Source organism: Triturus cristatus, chromosome 4_1 (genome assembly GCF_964204655.1).
Source record: "Triturus cristatus chromosome 4_1, aTriCri1.1, whole genome shotgun sequence".
NCBI lineage: Eukaryota > Metazoa > Chordata > Amphibia > Caudata > Salamandridae > Triturus > Triturus cristatus.
The window spans coordinates 292,451,754-292,471,757 of NC_140585.1; the positions used below are offsets into that span (position 1 = coordinate 292,451,754).

The window sequence follows — 20,004 nt, forward strand, 5'->3', positions numbered from 1 at the left end:
AAGAAAGAATGGTTCCATACACATGGGCCATAGTAAATGCACCACTGTAATAAAATTCAGTGATCAAGGCAAATCTACATTTAGAGCTTCCCGTCATTCCTACTTCATATGTGGCCAAACCGCATATATATGTCTACCTCTAGACTGGGATGGTACCTGTTACATAGCATTCCTTCTGCCACCTGTTTTCCTAGCTCCTCCTGATTATCACAGAAATACCCATTTAGTACACAATAGACAGCAGAGAGATCTCCCGATTGTCGATTACACTGAAACAGCATGGGAGCAATACACAGATTTCAATAAAGGTTTCTTTCCTTATATAGGAACAGTCACTAATAGTAAACTGATACGTAGATTAACTAGAACCCTTGAAGCAGTAGTAAACGAGACTACTTCCGCCTTAGGCAATTTAACAGAAGAGCAGTCTGCTATGCGGATTGTTGTGCTTCAAAATCGTCTTGTCCTTGACGTCATCCTGGCCGATAGGGGCGGAGCTTGTAGGGTCATCGGATCAAGTTGCTGCATTTTCATACCAGAAAATTCACCGTCAGTATATAAAGCCATAACCCGTCTTCATAAGATTATAAGCCAGATACACCAGAGTCCAGGCACCTGGACTTGGTCCGGTTCGTTCTGGAGCGTGTTGTCCGCCTGGGGATGGAGGATCCTATCCTTCCTAGGTATTGGCTTTCTCATACTATTCAGTTGCTGCTTATGTCTACAATGTGGGCCAGCGATTTGTGGCCTGTGTGCCACATCGTGTATCCCACCTCCAAGTTTTCGTTCAAAATCCCGGAAGAAGAAAGAAGAACAAATGATGCTATATGAACAGATCGATGGATTGATGAAGATCGATATCTCCTGAGGGTCCGTAGGGGACAAGGAGGGAATGAGGAAATATGAATTTTGTGATCAGTTATGTCCCCTATCGTAGACCCCAACGGCTCCATGTGCATGCTATAAGTACATGTATGTTCCCTCCAGTTCCAGTTTTGAAGACGCAAATACATGTGCGTCCACCGTCAACATGTCCTCTTTCAGATCCACCATGAATGGGTCAGATATTCCATTCCTAAGTATGAAAGGCCACCGACTTTATGTGGTTCACTTTCCACATTTTACAGATTCAGGCGAGTAGGCCCTGAATTCTGCCATCAAGCCTTTCCTGCTTTCTGCCTCTGAAAGCTCCAGCCCGAGCCTGCATCTGTATCCATGAACTTTGTCCTACTCCCTGCGCGGCTAACGATGCCTGATCCAGCCTGTTGCCTGCCAAAAACTGTATTTCACCTTCAAGATTATCTCCTTCGCTCCTCATCCGATGCATTCCTGTCTAGTAGTTTAGGTAAACATTCCTCCAGCTACCGTGCAAGGGGCCAGGCCTCACTGTCCTCGTGCAAGTAATTCATAGCCCCTGTTACCATGGAAGATTCCTGCCCCCTCGCATCTCATGTAGACACTTAGACGCTCGTACACGCACTAACAGTCAGTATAGAATAGATTCCGTCCGAGAGGCCTTTCCTTTTGGATAATACAGTTCTTTAAACATAAGATATTAGATATGATTTGGGATTAGGTTGACATGACCCCTCAGACTTCTGTCTCCACATGTAGAGCTAAATGTCAAGTCCCCTTCACCCTCTAGTTGCACGTCAATCACACGTCATGCGGCTGCGCACGCATCTCTGCCGAATATTTCTGCTCATATTGCAGGATTCTCTTATGGATCCACCCACTTGTGACATCATGTATAATGACGTTTTCTAAGTTACGCCTATATGTCCGCCTTTTTGGTTACGTATGCATATTTTATCTCTCTTATCAACTGTTACGCCTCCTGCATCTGTTACACTATAATGCATTTCTTATAAAAGTGATTACCTGTCAATAATGTATTGCCTTCCTTCCTGAACCCTCATGGTGATGGAGTGTGAAGCCTGCAATTAGAATTGTATTTCCTTTGTAGAGGAATAAAGCCTTTTAGAACCTCTAATACCACGGATTCTGCCTCTTATATTTACTGAGTTATTCTTACTAGACTTTACCGCATAAAAAATAGTACCGGTAATGAAATATTTACCACAACCCGCAAAACTTTATCTCTTGCGCGACTCTTCATGTAACTCTGGGCTACACTCCAGCTCAGGTTTTTCCCTTATTCTTATTTCCTAAACCGTCTCCCTTATAGTTCTTTATTTCTAATCTGCAAACCGCCTGCCTGCTTCCTTTCTCTTCACTACACTGCCCCACCACATTTCCCTGCTACGTTCTTCTTTTATTCTCTGCTCTCATTCCTCTGTGAACTATTCTGTCTCTGTCTTATTCGTTTCACCGTTTTGCTTTCATTGCTTGTTGTTCCTATGTAAGGGGTTAACCCAAGTCTTATCTCTTGTACAGCACAATACAGCGATTAAGTTATGCTTCATAAAAACGAAAACTAACTAAATAAATAAAATATCTTTGCAAAAATAATCCTGCTTCTGTTTATTTACAATGTTCTTTTTTGCCGTTCCAATCCTATGGATTGTTTATTTTGTGCAGAGTCCAAATAAGTCATTTCTAGTAACATTAAATTCTGCTTAAGTTACATGAGATTCTTAGTATATAGTAATAGAAAATCCTTAAAAGATTTAATAGTATGCAGATTACTCCGAATATGATATTTAAATGTTTAATAACCTAACATACTTTTAGTATTGTACTGCACTTTGATTTTGGTTGACTTGCATCAACCTACATTATAACATTACTTGTAGAGAGACATATACTGAAAGATTTATGGTAAGATAGCCGTGGTTTGTAGTTTGCCACGGTCTTGATAGCCATGAGACTCTACAGCTTTCCTCTTGTCTTTCCTCAGCGCGAGTGCATCTCCGTCCACGTGGGGCAGGCAGGAGTCCAGATCGGCAATGCATGCTGGGAACTTTTCTGCCTGGAGCATGGCATCCGTCCGGATGGCACATTCAGTGATGGAGCATGCGTTGGCAGCTCGGATGACTCGTTCACCACCTTCTTCAGCGAGACGGGCACGGGGAAGCATGTGCCGCGGGCGGTGATGGTAGACCTGGAGCCCACTGTTGTAGGTAAGTTCGGTAGAGATTGGAGAGTTTAGCGATGCATGTGCGTCTGTTAGTGGAGGTTCAGGAAATATCATGGTGGCCATGGCAAAACCTGTTTCTCATTTGTGGCAAGATCAAGAGGCTTCTCTGTTTGGGATAAACATGTGAGGTCTTTGTGACCAGAAGCTTACTCAGCTGAAAAAATTCATTTTTAAAAGGGCAATGGCTATCAGGTCTAAGTAAGTCCTGTTATGTTAAGATGTTATGATATGTTGTTATGTTATCTTACAGATCTTTCTTAGTGCACACAGACTAGCAATAAGTGCCTCCTCAGCACCAACAGTAACCGCCTTAAATTCAATTTAATATGGCAGCTAATTTACCCAAGAAGCTATATTAGTTGCTATAGCACCGCTTCACAGTGCAGTTGGCTGGAGGGACACATAGCAATCCCACCTTCCAATCACTCGATTCGTTTTTTATGTCTAAGGTTGTAACATTTGGGTTCCTTTATATTCAAGTAAATGGCCTTCCAGCAATATCCCACCGGGGCCATTGGCAGATGGTCGCTGTCTCTACATTGTCAAACACATGGATGAAGACCTTTTCCCTTCTTTAATGGGGCCAAACAGTGGCTCAGCAGGGTTATCCTGGGCCCTAAAGCAAAGAAGCAAAATGGGCCTTCCTATTGGCTGAGGCATCAACGCCTTAGCCAATCACAACATTCCTCAATTTCCTTTGTCATAATCTGTCGTAGCTACCCTGCCGCTCATCACCTATCATCAAGCACAAAGCCAACTGTATTTTCCTGTCTGAAACAGCAGTTGTGAATGTCAGAGCTAGAGCCGTTTGAAGAAATGGGTAGGTAGAGGGAGAAATAGCTCTATGCATGTCATAGTAGAAGGTTATGAATGGACATGAATTTGCAAGAAAGCCTTCACTCCTACGTTCAAACAGTTTGCAGTATCTGTTGGAGTTGGCTTCTCTCTCAAACATTTTAAACAATGAAGAACCGATGCCGCATTTGCACCTTGTATCAACCATGCGGACAAATACAGCCCGAAACATAACATACATAATAAGAAAATTGATGATATTTATGCAAAAATGAACTGTAGATTTTCATTTCCCCCAACCTTTATAAATTCTATAACGCAAAAGATGCTTTCATCGCAGAATGGTTCTTATCAGCAACATTTGGGAATATGTCGCTTTCTGACTCTGGTTTAAGATCCTGAGGTTCCTCGGGCAAAGCCGCTCAGCGGGTCCAGTTATCCCTTTCTCTCCTAGACTTAGATATGATTTTATGCCTCTGCCTGTTTCACGAGTTAGCCTTCTCCCATCTCCTTCCCAAGCCATTGTCTCTAGCTGTTTCAACATTTACCTTTCTGGTTCCCCGTTATCTGGGCACATCCTCCAATCCCATTACTTTTAGTCAGATCCCCTTAAAATATGTTCTTAGTCAGATGCAAAGTTTAGGAACTGGAATATACAACTAGATCGAATTCAAACCAGATCGAACAGCTTAAATTTGGGCACAATGCAAATTATGTCTTGCTCATGGTTGCCTGCCCAGCAGTACCTTGAAACTAGACCTTGGGGAGACTAGGAACTGGACGTCTGCCCAGCTTATCAGTGAATGTAAGTACTAGTTTTGTTGGACCAGTGGTTTATAGAGCAGCCCCCCATGACCTGACAAACACCTTTTTCAGTGTTACCTAAAAGAGAGGCTGCATGCTTCCTGAATCCTCTCCTGTTGGGATCAAGCTGGGAGGCGTGTTTAACTGTGTCCTGAAAAGACTAACCTGTAGACTGGAAATGTGCCAACTCTCCCCAGACAAGGAAGCCTTCATCTACCTGCCCGAAGACCTTCCTACCCTGGCACAGACGCCACGATGGACGTTTTAGTAAGGACCAGTGGTTTCGGGGGGGAAGGAGCAGTTCCAGAGGAACAAAACAATGACAATGAAATACAGATGAGCCACATGAAGGAGAGACTGCTTGGGGAACACTCTCCCCTGCACTAATGAAATATCTTATACTGGCCTTCTTGGGCCTCCGCCAGGCATGGCTTTAGGATCCAGCAACGCAGGCTCCAAAGGAAAACCTATAGTCTTCTCTTCCCTGATATCACTAAACTATGCCCAACAGAAGCCCATAGCGAATACGGACCCACAGATAATATAAGTGTTAAATCTGTGACTAGTAGATTCTAATATTTAGTCATTGAACTCTCCTGGTGGCTCCTTAATGCCCAAAGAACTGGTGACTGCAACAGACCAATTTTGATATCCAAGCACGTTAAGTCCACCCAATGTCCCGAATCTAGACTATGAGGTTCCAACACCAAAGGGGCACCAGAAAAATAAAAAATGTGACCATGCTCGACCAACTGAGAGATATTCTCACCTTGCGAGCCAATAGAGGTTGTAATTCAGCAGTGGACATAGAAAACCCCAATCTGCAGAGCTGAGAAATACAATTGTCAGAGAAAACCTGCTAATTCCAGTTTATGTAACTTAATGTTTTTTTTAAACAATAATTTTTATTGCCATTTTCTTTGATTAAATACATCACACATCAGTGACAGTAATACAAGAAGGTGTATCACATTCATTTTGCATCCTTACATGAGGTTGGATAACATCGTGTCATATGGTCTCCATCGTAGTCCCAAGTTAGTGGTGTTACTGTGGAACGAATGGCGAGGCAGTGTCAGCGTTCATGTAAGGTGGCTGTGTGTTATGCTGGGATGTGGTGTGCACTCTCGTGGCTATCCCTATGTGATATTGGTTGTTATGTGCCAGAAATGACAGAAACTGGAACAAACGTGGGAAATTGAACTGGGATACACTGTGTCGTACATTGCTCCATTTGGTGTTGGCCGCCTGTGTATGTCAGCCTTGCATGGTGTCTAGTTAGGCACCCGCAGGTGGGGGGGAGGGGAGTATGGAGAGTCGTGCATTAGGCAATGCATCTAGCTGCCTGCTGTGACCTGTCGAGCACCTAGCCCCTTTAAGAATCAGCCCGCGTTGCTACAGGTGTCGTGTGTGCCACTGGGGAACGGGTAGCCTGGGACCCCGGCGCCGTCGATGTTTCCTGCACGAAGGAGTGGAGTAACATGTCCCACGGCATATAGATAGGGTGCTTACGGGCTCCCCTAACTTCCTCCGCACGGAGTACCTCTTCTTTTGCTGCGCACCACTTCTTGACCGCTCCCACCCATGCCGCTCGAGGGGGACCCCCCGGTGCTTTCCATTGCATAGTAATGCACCGCTTAGCCAGTAGAAGCACCAAGGACGCAAAGCGCATCTCCACCTTCATAGTCTTGCGACGTTTGCAAACATCAAGAGTGCTAGCCTCCCATGTGTGCAGGTCTGGGAGTCCCGTTACTGTCCGGAGGGTGGTGTGAATCGTTTCCCAATAAGGTCGAAGTGTTGGACAATCCCAAAGCATGTGTTGGAACGAGGCGCTTTCTGGGAAATACTGCTGTAGTTTTTCAGGGGTGAGGTATGCCCGATGCAAAATGTGCAGTTTTATGTTTTTAAACCTATAGTTGCGGGACACTTTGGGGGGAATTTGAGGGCGTGAGTCCATTCCTTGTCGTGAAGTGGTCTGCGAAACTCCGTTTCCCATTTCTCCCGAAAGGGGTGCAAGAGTGGGTGGCTTAAGGCTTTGTATGGCTCTATATATCCAAGTGATTAGGTGGCGCCCTGGGCCCATCTGCAATAGTACATGAATTACCTGGTGTGTGGGCGGTTCAGTGTCGATCGTGTGCCACAACTTGCGGCAGTCTGCAAGCAGCTGTCTGTGTAGAAGGAATTGTCCTCTGGGGAGGTCGAATTCGTCCATAAGTGTCGCGAAGGATTGCAGATGTCCGTTGAGGTACAGTGTGCCTGCGTCCGTCAGTGAGTGTTCTGTCCATATGTGGAGCATCCGCTCCGCGTAGTGTGCCCGACCTTTGGGGAACCCCACCAGCGGCAGGAGAGGGGAGTACATGGGCGCCATACGGTTCATTCTGTGTATGCGTGTCAGACAGGCGTGCGCCACTGTTAACCTGGAGCGGTCCGATCGGAGGTGGCACCACCCTGGGCAGTAGCAATCGGTTGATGAATGGGGTTTTCCAGTTTATTTAACTTAATGAGCCTAATTTACTAATGTACTATTAGGAGTTACACTGTATACTAAATTTATACTAACTCAATGATCTCAAAGCCTATTCATGGAATAACATCGGCACATTCAAAATATTGGTGGTTGCCGCCATTTTCTTTTTTGTTGCACTATACTGCGTGAAATATGTTTGTGGGTCACACCCATGCAAGCGCAGGTAAATGACGCTCTGATTTCCAATGTAGCATTTCGTATACCTTTCTTTTTGAATTTCAACCAATTTTATTGATTTGTGAATAAAAAATAAAAAAGTGCAAATTCTGTAAAAAACAGTAAAGTTCACGAGGTAAAAAGAGCAGTGACAAGCATAAAAAATAAGAATCATATTGATAGCATATAACCAGAAGGAATGAGAGAGCATGTGATGAGTTGTAAGCACCATCCTGAAGAACAACACTGGGCATGTAGCTCATTCATTAAAAATAAAAATAGTCCATTTGAACTAAGTGGTAAATGCACTAAAAAGAAAGAAAAGAAAAAAAACGCATAGTGTTAAAGGAAGAGGAGAAAGGTGTGAAAGGGGAAGGAAGTAGATATGGATGGGGGTGCGTTTAATGATAGAATGCATAATAAAGGTGATACAAATTCACCAAAGAATCGGGCTACATGTAAAGCTTATATTGGATCATCATCTAGGGTGCTTTCGACGTCTGCAGATAAAACACCAAAAGAATCTCATAAGCGACAAGTGCTAGACATGTTATGTAATTTCTGTTACATCGTATTATCAGCACTTCTAGTGGTACATAACATATTCCCCCATTTATTGAATGGGATTTATGATGAAGATTTCCATTCTGAAAGAATAGTTTTTTCTCAAAGAGCATTTCCTGTCCCTTGCTAACTGTATGTTCAAGACACACTTCCATTTAGAGAAATACGTCTGACTGGACATGACCTTTATTTAATTTGAGAACGGTGCAGTCTGCAAGCATCCTTCACAGCATACCAGAGTGAGCCTCAGCTCTGCTGCTCAGAGATATCACTGGAAAAGGCCAGACTCAGGGCCTTGAGTGCACGAGTCTCAGAAATTCATATCACCGTTATTATAAGCAAGAGCATGTTGTACATTTTAAAAACACGACATGTTCCTGGATTTTCCTGTAAAAAATGTTTGTACTTTGGATAAGCCTTGGATGAGAAATCCAAAGGTTGTCGGGTCCAGTTGACAGAAAAAATGAAATGTACGTTGCGCAATAACGCCCACTCCCCAGAGCACACTGTGTGCTGCTGTGAAGAGACGAAGCTCCGCGCTCAGCTGTCCCTTACGTACATGGTCTTAGTAACACATTATTTTTGGATGTGATGTAACTACGAATGTAACGCCTCCTGTATTGTCTTTCCCATGATCCTACCTTGTGAAATAAACGGCTGATTCCCGGATGTCAGGCAGGCACCAGGCAAGCATCTGTTCCCACTTAACTCTCTCATCCCTTCACTGCGAGCCCATCCCCCATTGTGACCAATCACCTGTTGTGATCCACGTCACCCAGTGTGTCCCACGTCATCCATTGTGAGCTCACATCCCTTAATGACTCACTTCCTGCCAGACCCTTAGGATGTTTTTGTCCCTCAAAAAAGTAAACTTCCACAAAAATAATAAGCATTGGCAAAGCCGATAGGTCTCGCTGTTCTTAGAGAGCACTTTCTCAAGCTCTAGAAGAGCTGCATGCCAAATGTTCCTGATGCAGGCTGAATTTTCTTAGGCTGCTACTAGCTATCCGGTTCTGGAGCCACCGGGAGTAGGAAAACGGGGAGCAGGAGGATGGATGACATGGGATTCTGGGGACATATAAGGTGGGTGGTGGGGACACATGACACATGGCGGAATGATGCAGAAATGGACTAACATGGGGAAAGAGGGGAGTGGGAACGAACAGGGAGTGAGAGACCGAGAGCAGCTGAACAATACGGACAACTGGGCAAGGGAAATGAGAGCCTGACGGGCAAAGTGATGTATTTGCCAGCACATATTGCTAAAGAAATTGGTTAAAAAGCTCTAGACCTAATAGAGAATTCTCTGAAACTGTGAGACCCTATTTGTACATAGCAGGTGTGCAGTAGGTATGTTATTTCTATAAAGGCAACCTCAGAGCCCCCGCTCTAGAGAGAAGGGAATGCAATGAGTGCTTGTAGGCGTGATTGTACTCTCAGAGACTGTCTCTGCGGTGATTGGAGTGCAGTGTGGACATTACAAATGGGACTGCATTCTCATGTACCAACCTTGGACTCAAGCAACTGGTGAACACCCCCACCCACTACGCCGGCCACACTCTCGACCCCATCTTCTCCGCAAGCAACCACGTCTCCTTCAGCCACACCACCGGACTACACTGGACAGACCACAGCTGCATCCACTTCACTTTCAAGAAGACTACCACACGCAACAGATCCCCCGCAGATGCTGGAGCAAAGTCACCACAGACCAGCTAACCACATCACTGAGCCAGAACCCACCAGTCGACACCCCTGACACCAACGACGCAGCCCAGAACCTCGCACAATGGATCACCAACTGTGCCGACGACCTCGCTCCTCTCAAGAACCCCCCAGGCAAGACCAGCAACAGGAAAACCACGTGGTTCACCAACGCCCTCAAAGCCATCCTGCCGAACCCTCAAAAAAACCTGGCGCCACGAACGGACAACAGAAAACATGACAGCCCTCAAGAACGCCACTCACGAACACCACCAGCTGATCCGCAACACCAAAAGTACATTGTTCAAAGACCGGCTGGACAACAACACCCACAACAACAAGGAACTCTTCAACATCGTAAAAGAACTCTCCAACCCCCGGGCCAGCAACAACGACATCGCACCGTCGCAAGGCCTCTGCAACTCCCTCGCCACGTTCTTCTACCGCAAGATCGCAGACATACACAACAGCTTCAGCACCCAAACCCCGCCTCCAGCCACCGAACCAACAATCACACCCACCACCCTCAGCGCCTGGACCCCCGTCAGCACTGAAGACACCACCCACGTCATGAACACCATCCACTCCGGCTCTCCCTCTGACCCATGCCCTCACCACATCTTCAACAAAGCCGACGCCATCATCGCACCCCACCTCCGGAACATCATAAACAACTCCTTCGCGTCAGCCACCTTCCCAGAAAGCTGGAAGCACGCAGAGATCAACGCCCTACTGAAGAAACCCACAGCCGACCCAAAAGACCTCAAGAACTTTCGCCCCATCTCTCTCCTTCCCTTCACGGCTAAAGTCATCGAGAAGACCGTCAACAAACAACTGACTGCATTCCTCGAAGCAAACAACTCGCTCGACCCATCCCAGTCCGGATTCCGAGCCAACCATAGCACCGAGACCGCCCTCATCGCAGCCACCAACGACATCAGGACCCTGATGGACAACGGGGATACAACCGCTCTCATCCTCCTAGACCTCTCGGGCGCCTTCGATACCGTCTGCCACCACACCCTAATAACCCACCTCCACAACACTGGGATCCAAGGAAAAGCCCTGGACTGGATCACCTCGTTCCTCTCCGACAGAACCCAGAGAGTTTGCCTCCCTCCCTTCCGCTCCACGGCCACCAAGATCATCTGCGGCGTACCCCAAGGCTCCTCGCTCAGCCCAACCCTCTTCAATATCTACATGAGCCCCCTCGCCGCCATCGCTCGCAATCACAACCTCAACATCATCTCCTACGCCGACGACACCCAGCTGATACTCTCCCTCACCAATGACAGAGCCACCGCCAAAACCAACCTCCAGGAAGGAATGAAAGACGTCGCGGAATGGATGAAGCTCAGCTGTCTGAAACTCAACTCAGACAAGACGGAGGTCCTCATCCTCAGACAATCCCCATCCGCCTGGGACGACTCCTGGTGGCCCACGGCGCTGGGCACCGCACCGACACCCACGGACCACGCTCGCAACCTGGGATTCATCCTGGACTCCTCCCTCACGATGACCAAACAAGTCAACGCCATCTCATCTTCGTGCTTCAACACCCTGCGCATGCTCCGAAAGATCTTCCGGTGGATCCCCACCAAAACCAGAAAGACAGTCACCCAGGCACTGGTCACCAGCCGACTGGACTACGGGAACGCTCTGTACGCAGGAACCACAGCCAAACTTCAGAACCGACTTCAGCGCATACAGAACGCCTCCGCACGACTCATCCTCAACATCCCTCACAGCAGCCACATAACACCCCACCTGAGAAACCTGCACTGGCTCCCTGTCAGCAAGAGGATCACGTTCAGGCTTCTCACCCACGCACACAAAGCGCTGCACAACATGGGCCCCGAATACCTCAACAACCGCCTCTCGTTTTACACTCCCATCCACCAGCTCCGCTCCGCCAGCCTCGTCCTCGCCATCGTTCCACGGATCCGCAGAACCACAACCAGGGGAAGATCGTTCTCCTACCTGGCCGCCAAGACATGGAACTCCCTCCCCGCACACCTACGACTGACCCAGGACCATCTCACCTTCAGGAAGCACCTCAAGACCTGGCTATTCGAGCGGTAACAGCACCCCCTTCCCTTCAGCGCCTTGAGACCCGCACGGGTGAGTAGCGCGCTCTATAAATGTATTGATTGATTGATTGATTGATACACACAGCTCTCTCATCCTCACCTGCAATACATCCCATTATTCATCCGTACAACAACACACTGCTCATGTATCTTGGTTCTGATCACTCACTCCCTTGTCACTTGGTACTGTCTGGGGCACCGACAAAGCTCTAGGGAGCACCAGCCATTGCCTCTACGATCCTCTTCATCGTCACAAACATTACTTGTGAGGTTTATCCCACCTCTGAGACAGTAACAATCAGTGCTGAATACAAATCCCACCCCCAATAACCTGAGTCTACAACTGGACTGGCCTTCCCAGCATCCTTCTGTATTTCTTGCCTCGAGTGAGACGAGGATGTTGCGAGTTGAGGCCTCTCTTCACCTTAGGTCTCCATCACGAGCCCTGTTCTCCTTCCATGTCCACTTGGTATGGGATGGAGAGTGGAGTGGAGAGAGGAACAGAGCTTCGCCAAGGGAGCAGTAAGGCTGAGGAGGGTGGAATGATTCCAGGCTGCGAGACATGCTTTTGATGCCACTAGAATGGTGTTGGGTGGATCGCAGTGTTTCAAGGGATTAGTGTCTCCCTGTTACTCCTCATTATGCAAAGGAAGTATGATGATAGCGGAGCATGTGTGGTGAATAGAGGGGCTGCGCATGCGCAAACCTTCATTCAGTACAGCAAGGAAGGATCAGCTGCAGTTCCCTTGGGGATATATGTTTTGTGCGCCCAAAATCAAGTGCTGTGCTGATGATAAGAGCATTTTGTGCATTATAGAAAGACTTTATGGACTGACCCTTTGTAGTGCCTGCTAGAGCATTACTAGTGGACGACTATTTGAGGCCACTGAACAGCTGCCTCCAGGATTGTAATTCAAGTCCTGCAGCCACTGTGGTCATCTGTGGGGGGGTCTTATTACTTTGGAAAATGGGGAAACATGCAGAAAAAAGAATACTCTCTTTTAAACTCTTGTTCAAGTTCCTCATTATCACCTAAAAAGCAGAGACATGGCAGAGTTCATGATTAGGAAGGAAACATAGAAATTATCCTAGATACCTTTCCATCTGTGAAAAACAAATAATGTAGAGAGGAAGATAATTAATTAACTAAGTTGTGGTGTATTTAACTCCCAAGAAAATGATGAGAAGGTGAAACTATTCAATTGGAGAGGGTAGTGTATTTCCAAGGACATGCTTCCTGAATTGCTGGCACATGTAAAAAAAGAATGTGGGATATCCTGCAGTTGGGAACTTAGGAAGTGACATCACTGAGACAATTGCCGAAGACTCCCAATAGAGGTGTTCCCATTCATTGATATATGTTGAATGAGGGGACACGGGAGTGGAAAGATTAATCTAACATGTGTCATGTCCTGTCTCTACCTTTTCGCAAGTATGTAATGTCAATTTACTGTCAACCGACAGGTGGAATTTGTAGTTGCCCATCTAGTAGTCAAGCCTTCAATGGCGGAAGGGGCCATTCTAAATGATCTAGCAGAAAACAAGATTGATTCTGGATTAAAGAGAGCTTTTTCCGGATCCTATTTGTCACTGCAAGCATGTGTATCTGGAACATATACCTCCCAATTGCTGATTTCAACCTCTAGGATTTATTGAAAGAAGTTAATGTTGGTACATAGTGTTCAGATCAGTGCTAAGGAATGGAGCGGTGCGGGGAGTCTTTGTCGGATATCTTCCTTAATATGATAGGCGCCTCAATGTTAGCAAGGGGTGCCTCTATTGCAGCACAACGTAACCTGTGCTTTAGAAAATGTAATATTGAACCGAAATAAAGTTGAAATGAATGAATGAATATTGATGCTGATCAAAGGTCTGCTGCCCTAGGAATGCCCTTTGAAGGATCTAGGCTTTTTGGCTATGAATTAAAAGATAACCTGCATCACATGTTTAAGTAGAGGAAGCACTGTTCCTCATTCAAGAGAAAGCCCTTCAAGAAAGCATTTAGACAATCATCGAGAAGACAACGGTCATCAGAACAGTTTTCTAAGTTTCAATGAAATCCTTTCTGGGACAATTTCCCAAAATGCAGAAATAAGAGTCATTCTACAAAGAGCCTCATTCCTGATCCCCTGGAAGTCAGGCCAAACATGGCAAGTGGGTGGTCATTCAACTCTTTCTGAAGAAATATAGAAAATTAATTTTAGACTTTCCTTCTCTATCTGTGGACTTTGGGATCATTCCTACACTACGGCCAAGATGTCCCATGAAGGGGACAGCAATAACGGAAGGTCTCAAAGCGCTGGTGGAAAAGAAGGCTACTGTTCCATTTCCAGAAGCAGAGCGAGGACGGGGGTTATACTTGATAATCTTCCTTATCCTCAAGGTAACGGGAGGTTATCGGATGGTGAATGTCCTTAAAGAGGTGAACAGACAAGTTCAAGTCCTCCCATTTAAAAGGGAGAACCTTGAAAAAATCATTCCTCTACTTCCACTGAATGACTTCACAGCCACTATCGAACCGTTGGATGCCTATTTCTCCTTTCCTATTGTGAACTCCTTCCCAGAAATGTCTGGGACTTTGTATCTGAACCAACACTGGCAGTCCAAAGTGCTTCCATCTGGTGTTTGGTCATCACTGAGGATTTTAATGAACGTGGTGGCTCTAGTTGTAGCTCATCTCCAAGGCATTTCGGTTTACCCGTATCTCGATGACTGGAAAGTTCATGTTCCTTCAGAAACAGTGACATTGATTGCTGGATATGAGGAAGACCGCTCTCAACAGTCTGGGGCTCATGCTGAATATCCCAAAATGTCATCTCAATCAATCCAAAGACATGGCAATAGGGGCCAGATTCAGGGAAAATGTTCCTTCCCGAAGTAAGAGCTATTCATCTTCGAATGCTGCTGTCTACCCTGCTCACCCTTCAGGAGGCTTCAGCCAGGAAATGGTTGAGGCCTATTAATTGATATGTGTACATAAGTGTGTGTCTTTACAATGCAATGGACAAGACGTCATCTATATCTGCTCCTATGACACCTACACAGGTTTTGGGCGTCCATGTTGCCGGGGCCAGATTCAGGACCGATTCAGGGAAAAGTCTTCTTTCCCAAATGGCTCCTGCAACCGGTTTGAACTGGACTATGCACAGGGAAACCAAATATCCCCCTCAGTGCAGACTTTCAAACACTCTCAGAGTGCACCCACCCAGCCCCAATGCACTAAATCCTGCCTGGGAGGTGGTCACACCTTCCTGTGACAGGAAACCTATTGTCAAGCCTTCCCCTGCTCGAGCTTGGCTCAGCAGCAGGAGGGCAGACTCGTGTCTTTGGCTGGCAGCATCCATTTTGTGATGCCCAGGTCGAGAAAGCTGGTACCGGGTGTACCGGCGTTTCACATAAGTCCCTCTAGAAGGGTGGAATCATACCTCCCACACCCGTTACTGGTGTGGAGGTATGATTCCAAGGTGTTTGACACCAAACACTACATGTTTCTAAGCAGCCGTTTTAAAGTTAGCATTTACCGCGAGGTAGTAATGCACTTAAATATATATGGTAGGCTGCATCACAAACAACCCCGGAAAATAGGTTCCGAAGGCTGCAGAGGGGCTCTGCTCATGCAGGAGCACACTCTCACATAAAACCCAGCACCCTGCTTTCAGGATTGATAAGGCCTGCCATAGGGGTGACTGATAGGTTTATATGTGCAGTGATTTAGAATAGATATAGTGAACCTATATCTAAGTAAGGGGTGCATGCACCACCTTACACAGACTGCAGTAACAGACCTGTGGTGTCAGTTTGAAAGGTCTCTGAGGGGGGCATAATACATGCTGCAGCTCCTAGGAGGCCTCTGGGGTACCTATGCCCTGGGTACAGAGTGTACCATATACCAGGGACTGATAGGGGTACCCCAGAATCCAATCTGGAGTGTACATAAAGTACATTCAAAACCAATTTAGGAAGAAAGCAGATATACTGGGGTACTGATTAGCAGGATCCCAGCCAGACTAGTCAAAAACCAGCAAAACACCAGGAAAAAAGTGGGGGTAGCCACGCAGTCAGATTCCACCTTCCTACAGTGGGTGTATCCAATACATCTCTCCAAGGGAACTGATGCATTCAGGCCCTTCCATGGTTCTTAGATGGATGTTAGCTTGAGAGAATGGGGGGAAGAGCTCTTACTCCTGTCAAGCAAGGTGGACAACAATGGAGAGTCGGGTGGCCCGAAGAGACATTGCCAGGATGTGGCGTAGATGCCACCTCTCACAAAAAAAAGCTTGGGCCCAGAATATGGTACACGTGGCAGAGAAGACAATATACTCAGTTGGGGGCTGGCATATGTGGTTTGACAAAATATGGGGTCCGTGGAGAGAGAAAAATAGGACATCTACAATAATACGAGAAAATTGATAGGCACAAAAGTAACTGTGTTGTAAAGCAGCATGGCGAAATGAATGTGCAGAGTAGTAATTGAACTGTGTAACAGATGGCACGCTGAGATGTGACTGTGAGATCTCATTTGAAATTATTTGGTGACTTGGGCCTGAGTTAGTTTGGCAGATGGGTTCTCTATCACAAACGTGCAAATGTTTAATCGCCGGATGCTTGAGCAAAAGTAGCAACCGATGTTTAACCGCTGGTTGCAGCTGACGATAACTCAGCTGTCTCGGGGCACCTGCGAGTGGTCCAGCTCGTTGACTCCCTGACTCATGAGTGCTCTTAAGGGGGCAGTGTTGGGGACTCACGCTGGAACCACTAGTCCAAGTTTATGACGAAACATGAGAATGTTTTCTATTAATTTCTTGCAGAACTTTTCCTTTATTAACTGTATATTTCACAGACAGCAGGATCTTTTATACCCATAAGTTATTTCTAAGCACAGCGCCCACCCCCGCACCTCCGAGCTCAGCGCCAGGTGCAGCTGCACCTGTCACACCGCCCTAGCGCCGGCCCTCTTAACATCATCTGGAGCTTGTTATCGGTAAATACCTGCTCTTTGCCCCTACAGCTGAGCGTGTCCTAGGGCCCCCACCCCCCCTCACAGCTGCTGGAGCTTACTGTCCCCTGGCCTGTCCCTTCTCCCTAACTTGTTGATTAGCAAAAGATCAACAGAGAAAGTAAAGCAGTTCAGCACTTCCTCAGCTCGCTCCCCGACGGCGCTTAATTTGTAAATCAGTCAAGGGCTGGGGCCCAAAGTGTTGCTCAGAAGGCCGCAGTCGGCGCTACGAATATCAGGGTGCAAAGCACGAGGCTGCCTAGTCTTGAATCCACTTTATGACTCATCCATCTCCAGATACCCCCTGCCCTTTTATCTCACTTGTGCAGGTTCTTTTTCATACCCACGTTGCCACTGTTTTCCTGCCTTTCTCTTCCTCCTTGTTTCTGTTTTGTGTGTTTTCTCTCTCTTGCTCTGGGTCACAGTTTGTTGAAGAAAAATAGGTGGCAGTTCCCAAAAATGAGTGCTGGTGGGCCCCACCTGTTGGCACCAGCTCAAATAAAGCGCAGGGCCTCAGGTTTGTTACCTATGCTGCTAACAGACACCTTATGTACCTGGGTGTGGAAACTCTTCCTCTGCTCTCAGCAGTGATGAACAATGGCGTGGATGAGGGCAGTAGTCTTCAAACTGTAAAATGGCGTCCCCGTCGTGTAATAGGCATATCGCCGTTCCCACCGCCAAAAGGACAAACTTATTTTCTCATAATTATTCTATTAAATTGGCAACGCTGAACATTGCTGTTAAGTTCAGTTATTCCTTCTAGAAGTGCAAATACATAACTGACAACATGCTGGTGGCAGATTGAACTCCCTAAAAGTGTGAAAGCATCCAAAATAGGATCCTTTATCTGAAATGGGGTAATACTTTGAGGGTTATTTGGCACAGCAGTACTGCATTATCAGGGGTACAATGTATTGTTCCAAGAAATTCTATTGGCTTAACTGAAAGCCCGTCCAGCTATTGTCGAATCGAGGAAAAGGCAATGCAGCCAATCAGTGAAGAGGGCTAAGCCAGACCCCACTCTCTCTCTGCACTGCTTATTGTACCTTTGAAAGTTTATTGATAACATGAGGTCATCAAGCATCTAAAGCTGTCTGTAGCAAGGTCTATAACGTAAACATTTCCAGTAATGTTTGGTTTTGTGTCTGAGATGGGAAACATCCTTAGCCACAAAGGCTTTTCTACGCGTTACGTTTACAACGGTACACTTACCACATAAACGTCTTTACCACGCGTATGCCTTCCACGACCGCCTTTACCACGCAAGCTGCACTGGAACCTGTTCATCTTCGTCCGGTTCAGTCCGTTTTCGATGTCGGCGAAGACGTGTGTACAAAGTTAAAAATAGAAAAAGGGGGCTTGGGGAGTCTCCCCCCAAAAATAAAAAAAAAAGCATGCGGGAAAAAAGTGGGCTTTGGGGGGTTTCCACCCCCCCAAAAAAAAGAAGATGTAAAAATGAAGGGAAGTGGTGACAATCGGTGTCGTTTTAGAGGAAACGGAATGACACTTCCTCTTTACGACGTAGGACGTAAGCAAAGTAGATCGAGGAGAAGACGTGAAGAGGTAAGGAGAATAAAAGTATTAAAAATATATATACACAAAAAGATTGAGGGTAACGGGCAGGGGTAATAATAATGATTGGGTGGTCAAGTAAGGGTACAGGGGAGGGGTATAACCTTTACCAAGAGTATTCAATTACCATGCAAGTATGCGTGGTAAAGGAATATTCGAGGTAAAGGTTGTGCGTGGAAATAGCATTCCGTTGTAACGCATGCGTGGTAAAGGCTTGCGTTGCAATGGAATGCGTTGTAACGATATACAACCGTCTGAGATCATATGAACAAGTTGCACTTGCTATGTTCGGCAGAAAAAACAGAGGCCATGCTTCCCACGTTCCCCTTCCCTGCAGAGTAATATATTTATTTCTATAGGTTATGCCACATGTCATAATCCGGGCATGGCAGGGGCAAGAAGAGCACTTCCTCTCCCTATGTGATGGATACCCAAGAAGCCTCTACACTCCACGTTGTTGATGCTGGAGAAGAATAATTTCTGTACCTCTTCAGACAACACACATGCTTATGGGGGACAGTTATTCCAGCAGGGGGGGCTCCTCCACTAAGGTGGAAGAGCGTCCCCCACGGTTGAAATGCAGCAGACAGAATAAAAATAAAATGACAATAAAACTATTTTATTCTCATTTCATTTTTCACCTCCAGTTGGGCGTGTAGGGCTGGGCGGGGCCATGCCGCATCAGCAGCACGGAGACGAGGAGTGGTAGGCAATGAACGTGCACAAGTCGGTTTGGCCGCCCGACTTCGGACAGCTAAATCGACATGTGCACTTGGATATCTCCAGGCTGTTCCTTGCCGATATCTGCAGTGCTCAGGGGTATAGGCTCCCAGTCTCTGCTGGAGCACGAAACCGGTCTGCTCCACCCAATCACAGTGCTTCTCTCATGCTGGGAGTAATAGCATTAAAGAAGCGCTGGGATTGCACTGGGAGCCTGTTCTCATGGGAATTGCAGTGCTTGGACGGCAGCAGAGGAGCAGCGAGGCGTGATGTGGGAGCACAAGATTGCGGCGGCTGGCAGGAAAGCTAAGTTTATATATATATTTTTTACTTTTTTAACGCTGTGTCCCCCACATCGGATTGGCAGCCGCCGATGTATTCCAGACAACACGAAGTCAAGTTTTATAGCACTTGGGCACCTGAAACTCTTGTATCCAGGCGGGTTAAATGCAACCCATGACCCGCCAGAAAGAAATACCACTAAAAAGGACTAAATCACTATTGCTACGTTGGTCTGAGTAAGTGTCAAGCCAATGTCAATGCCTGGATTTAAGGGGTCACTCTTACATTTCTTGAAGTAAGGTTCAGTGTTACCAAATCCCACATTTTGTCCCAGCAGTACCAGGGGTAGACTGGGGTAGACTGGTGCCCCCTGTGCAGTAGTGCCAATTAATGCCAGAAGGAAAGAGAGAAAGGCATTCAAATCTCGTTTTGTGGCTGGACGAGTGAAGATATCAACAATATCCTAGTGCTTGGAAGAGATGGGCTGGAATAAGCGCTTGCTATGCAGTGATATCCAGGACTGGAGCTGAATACGTTCAAGTCAAGTCTTGGAGCTTGCATGAGCTGAATGAGAACTGCAAGATAGAAGGATGAGGCGCAGAAACTGCAGAATAAAAAGGAGTTTGGAAGGACTGGTTCAAGTATAGAAATGACAATTGCAGCTGGCTTCCATCCTGTGGGTTCAAAACCCGCT

The 20,004-nt window shown here is 46.5% G+C and overlaps 1 protein-coding gene across 2 annotated transcripts in view; it reads left to right on the forward strand.

Annotated features, from left to right (window-relative positions):
- TUBA8 (tubulin alpha 8) overlaps positions 1–20,004 on the forward strand; it is a 122,086-nt gene that overhangs the window by 85,908 nt on the left and 16,174 nt on the right. For both annotated transcript variants that reach the window (XM_085652110.1, XM_085652109.1), the window contains exon 2: positions 2,861–3,083. In XM_085652110.1, the coding sequence (XP_085508236.1) occupies positions 2,861–3,083 (223 nt within the window). The remainder of the gene's footprint in view (positions 1–2,860; positions 3,084–20,004) is intronic.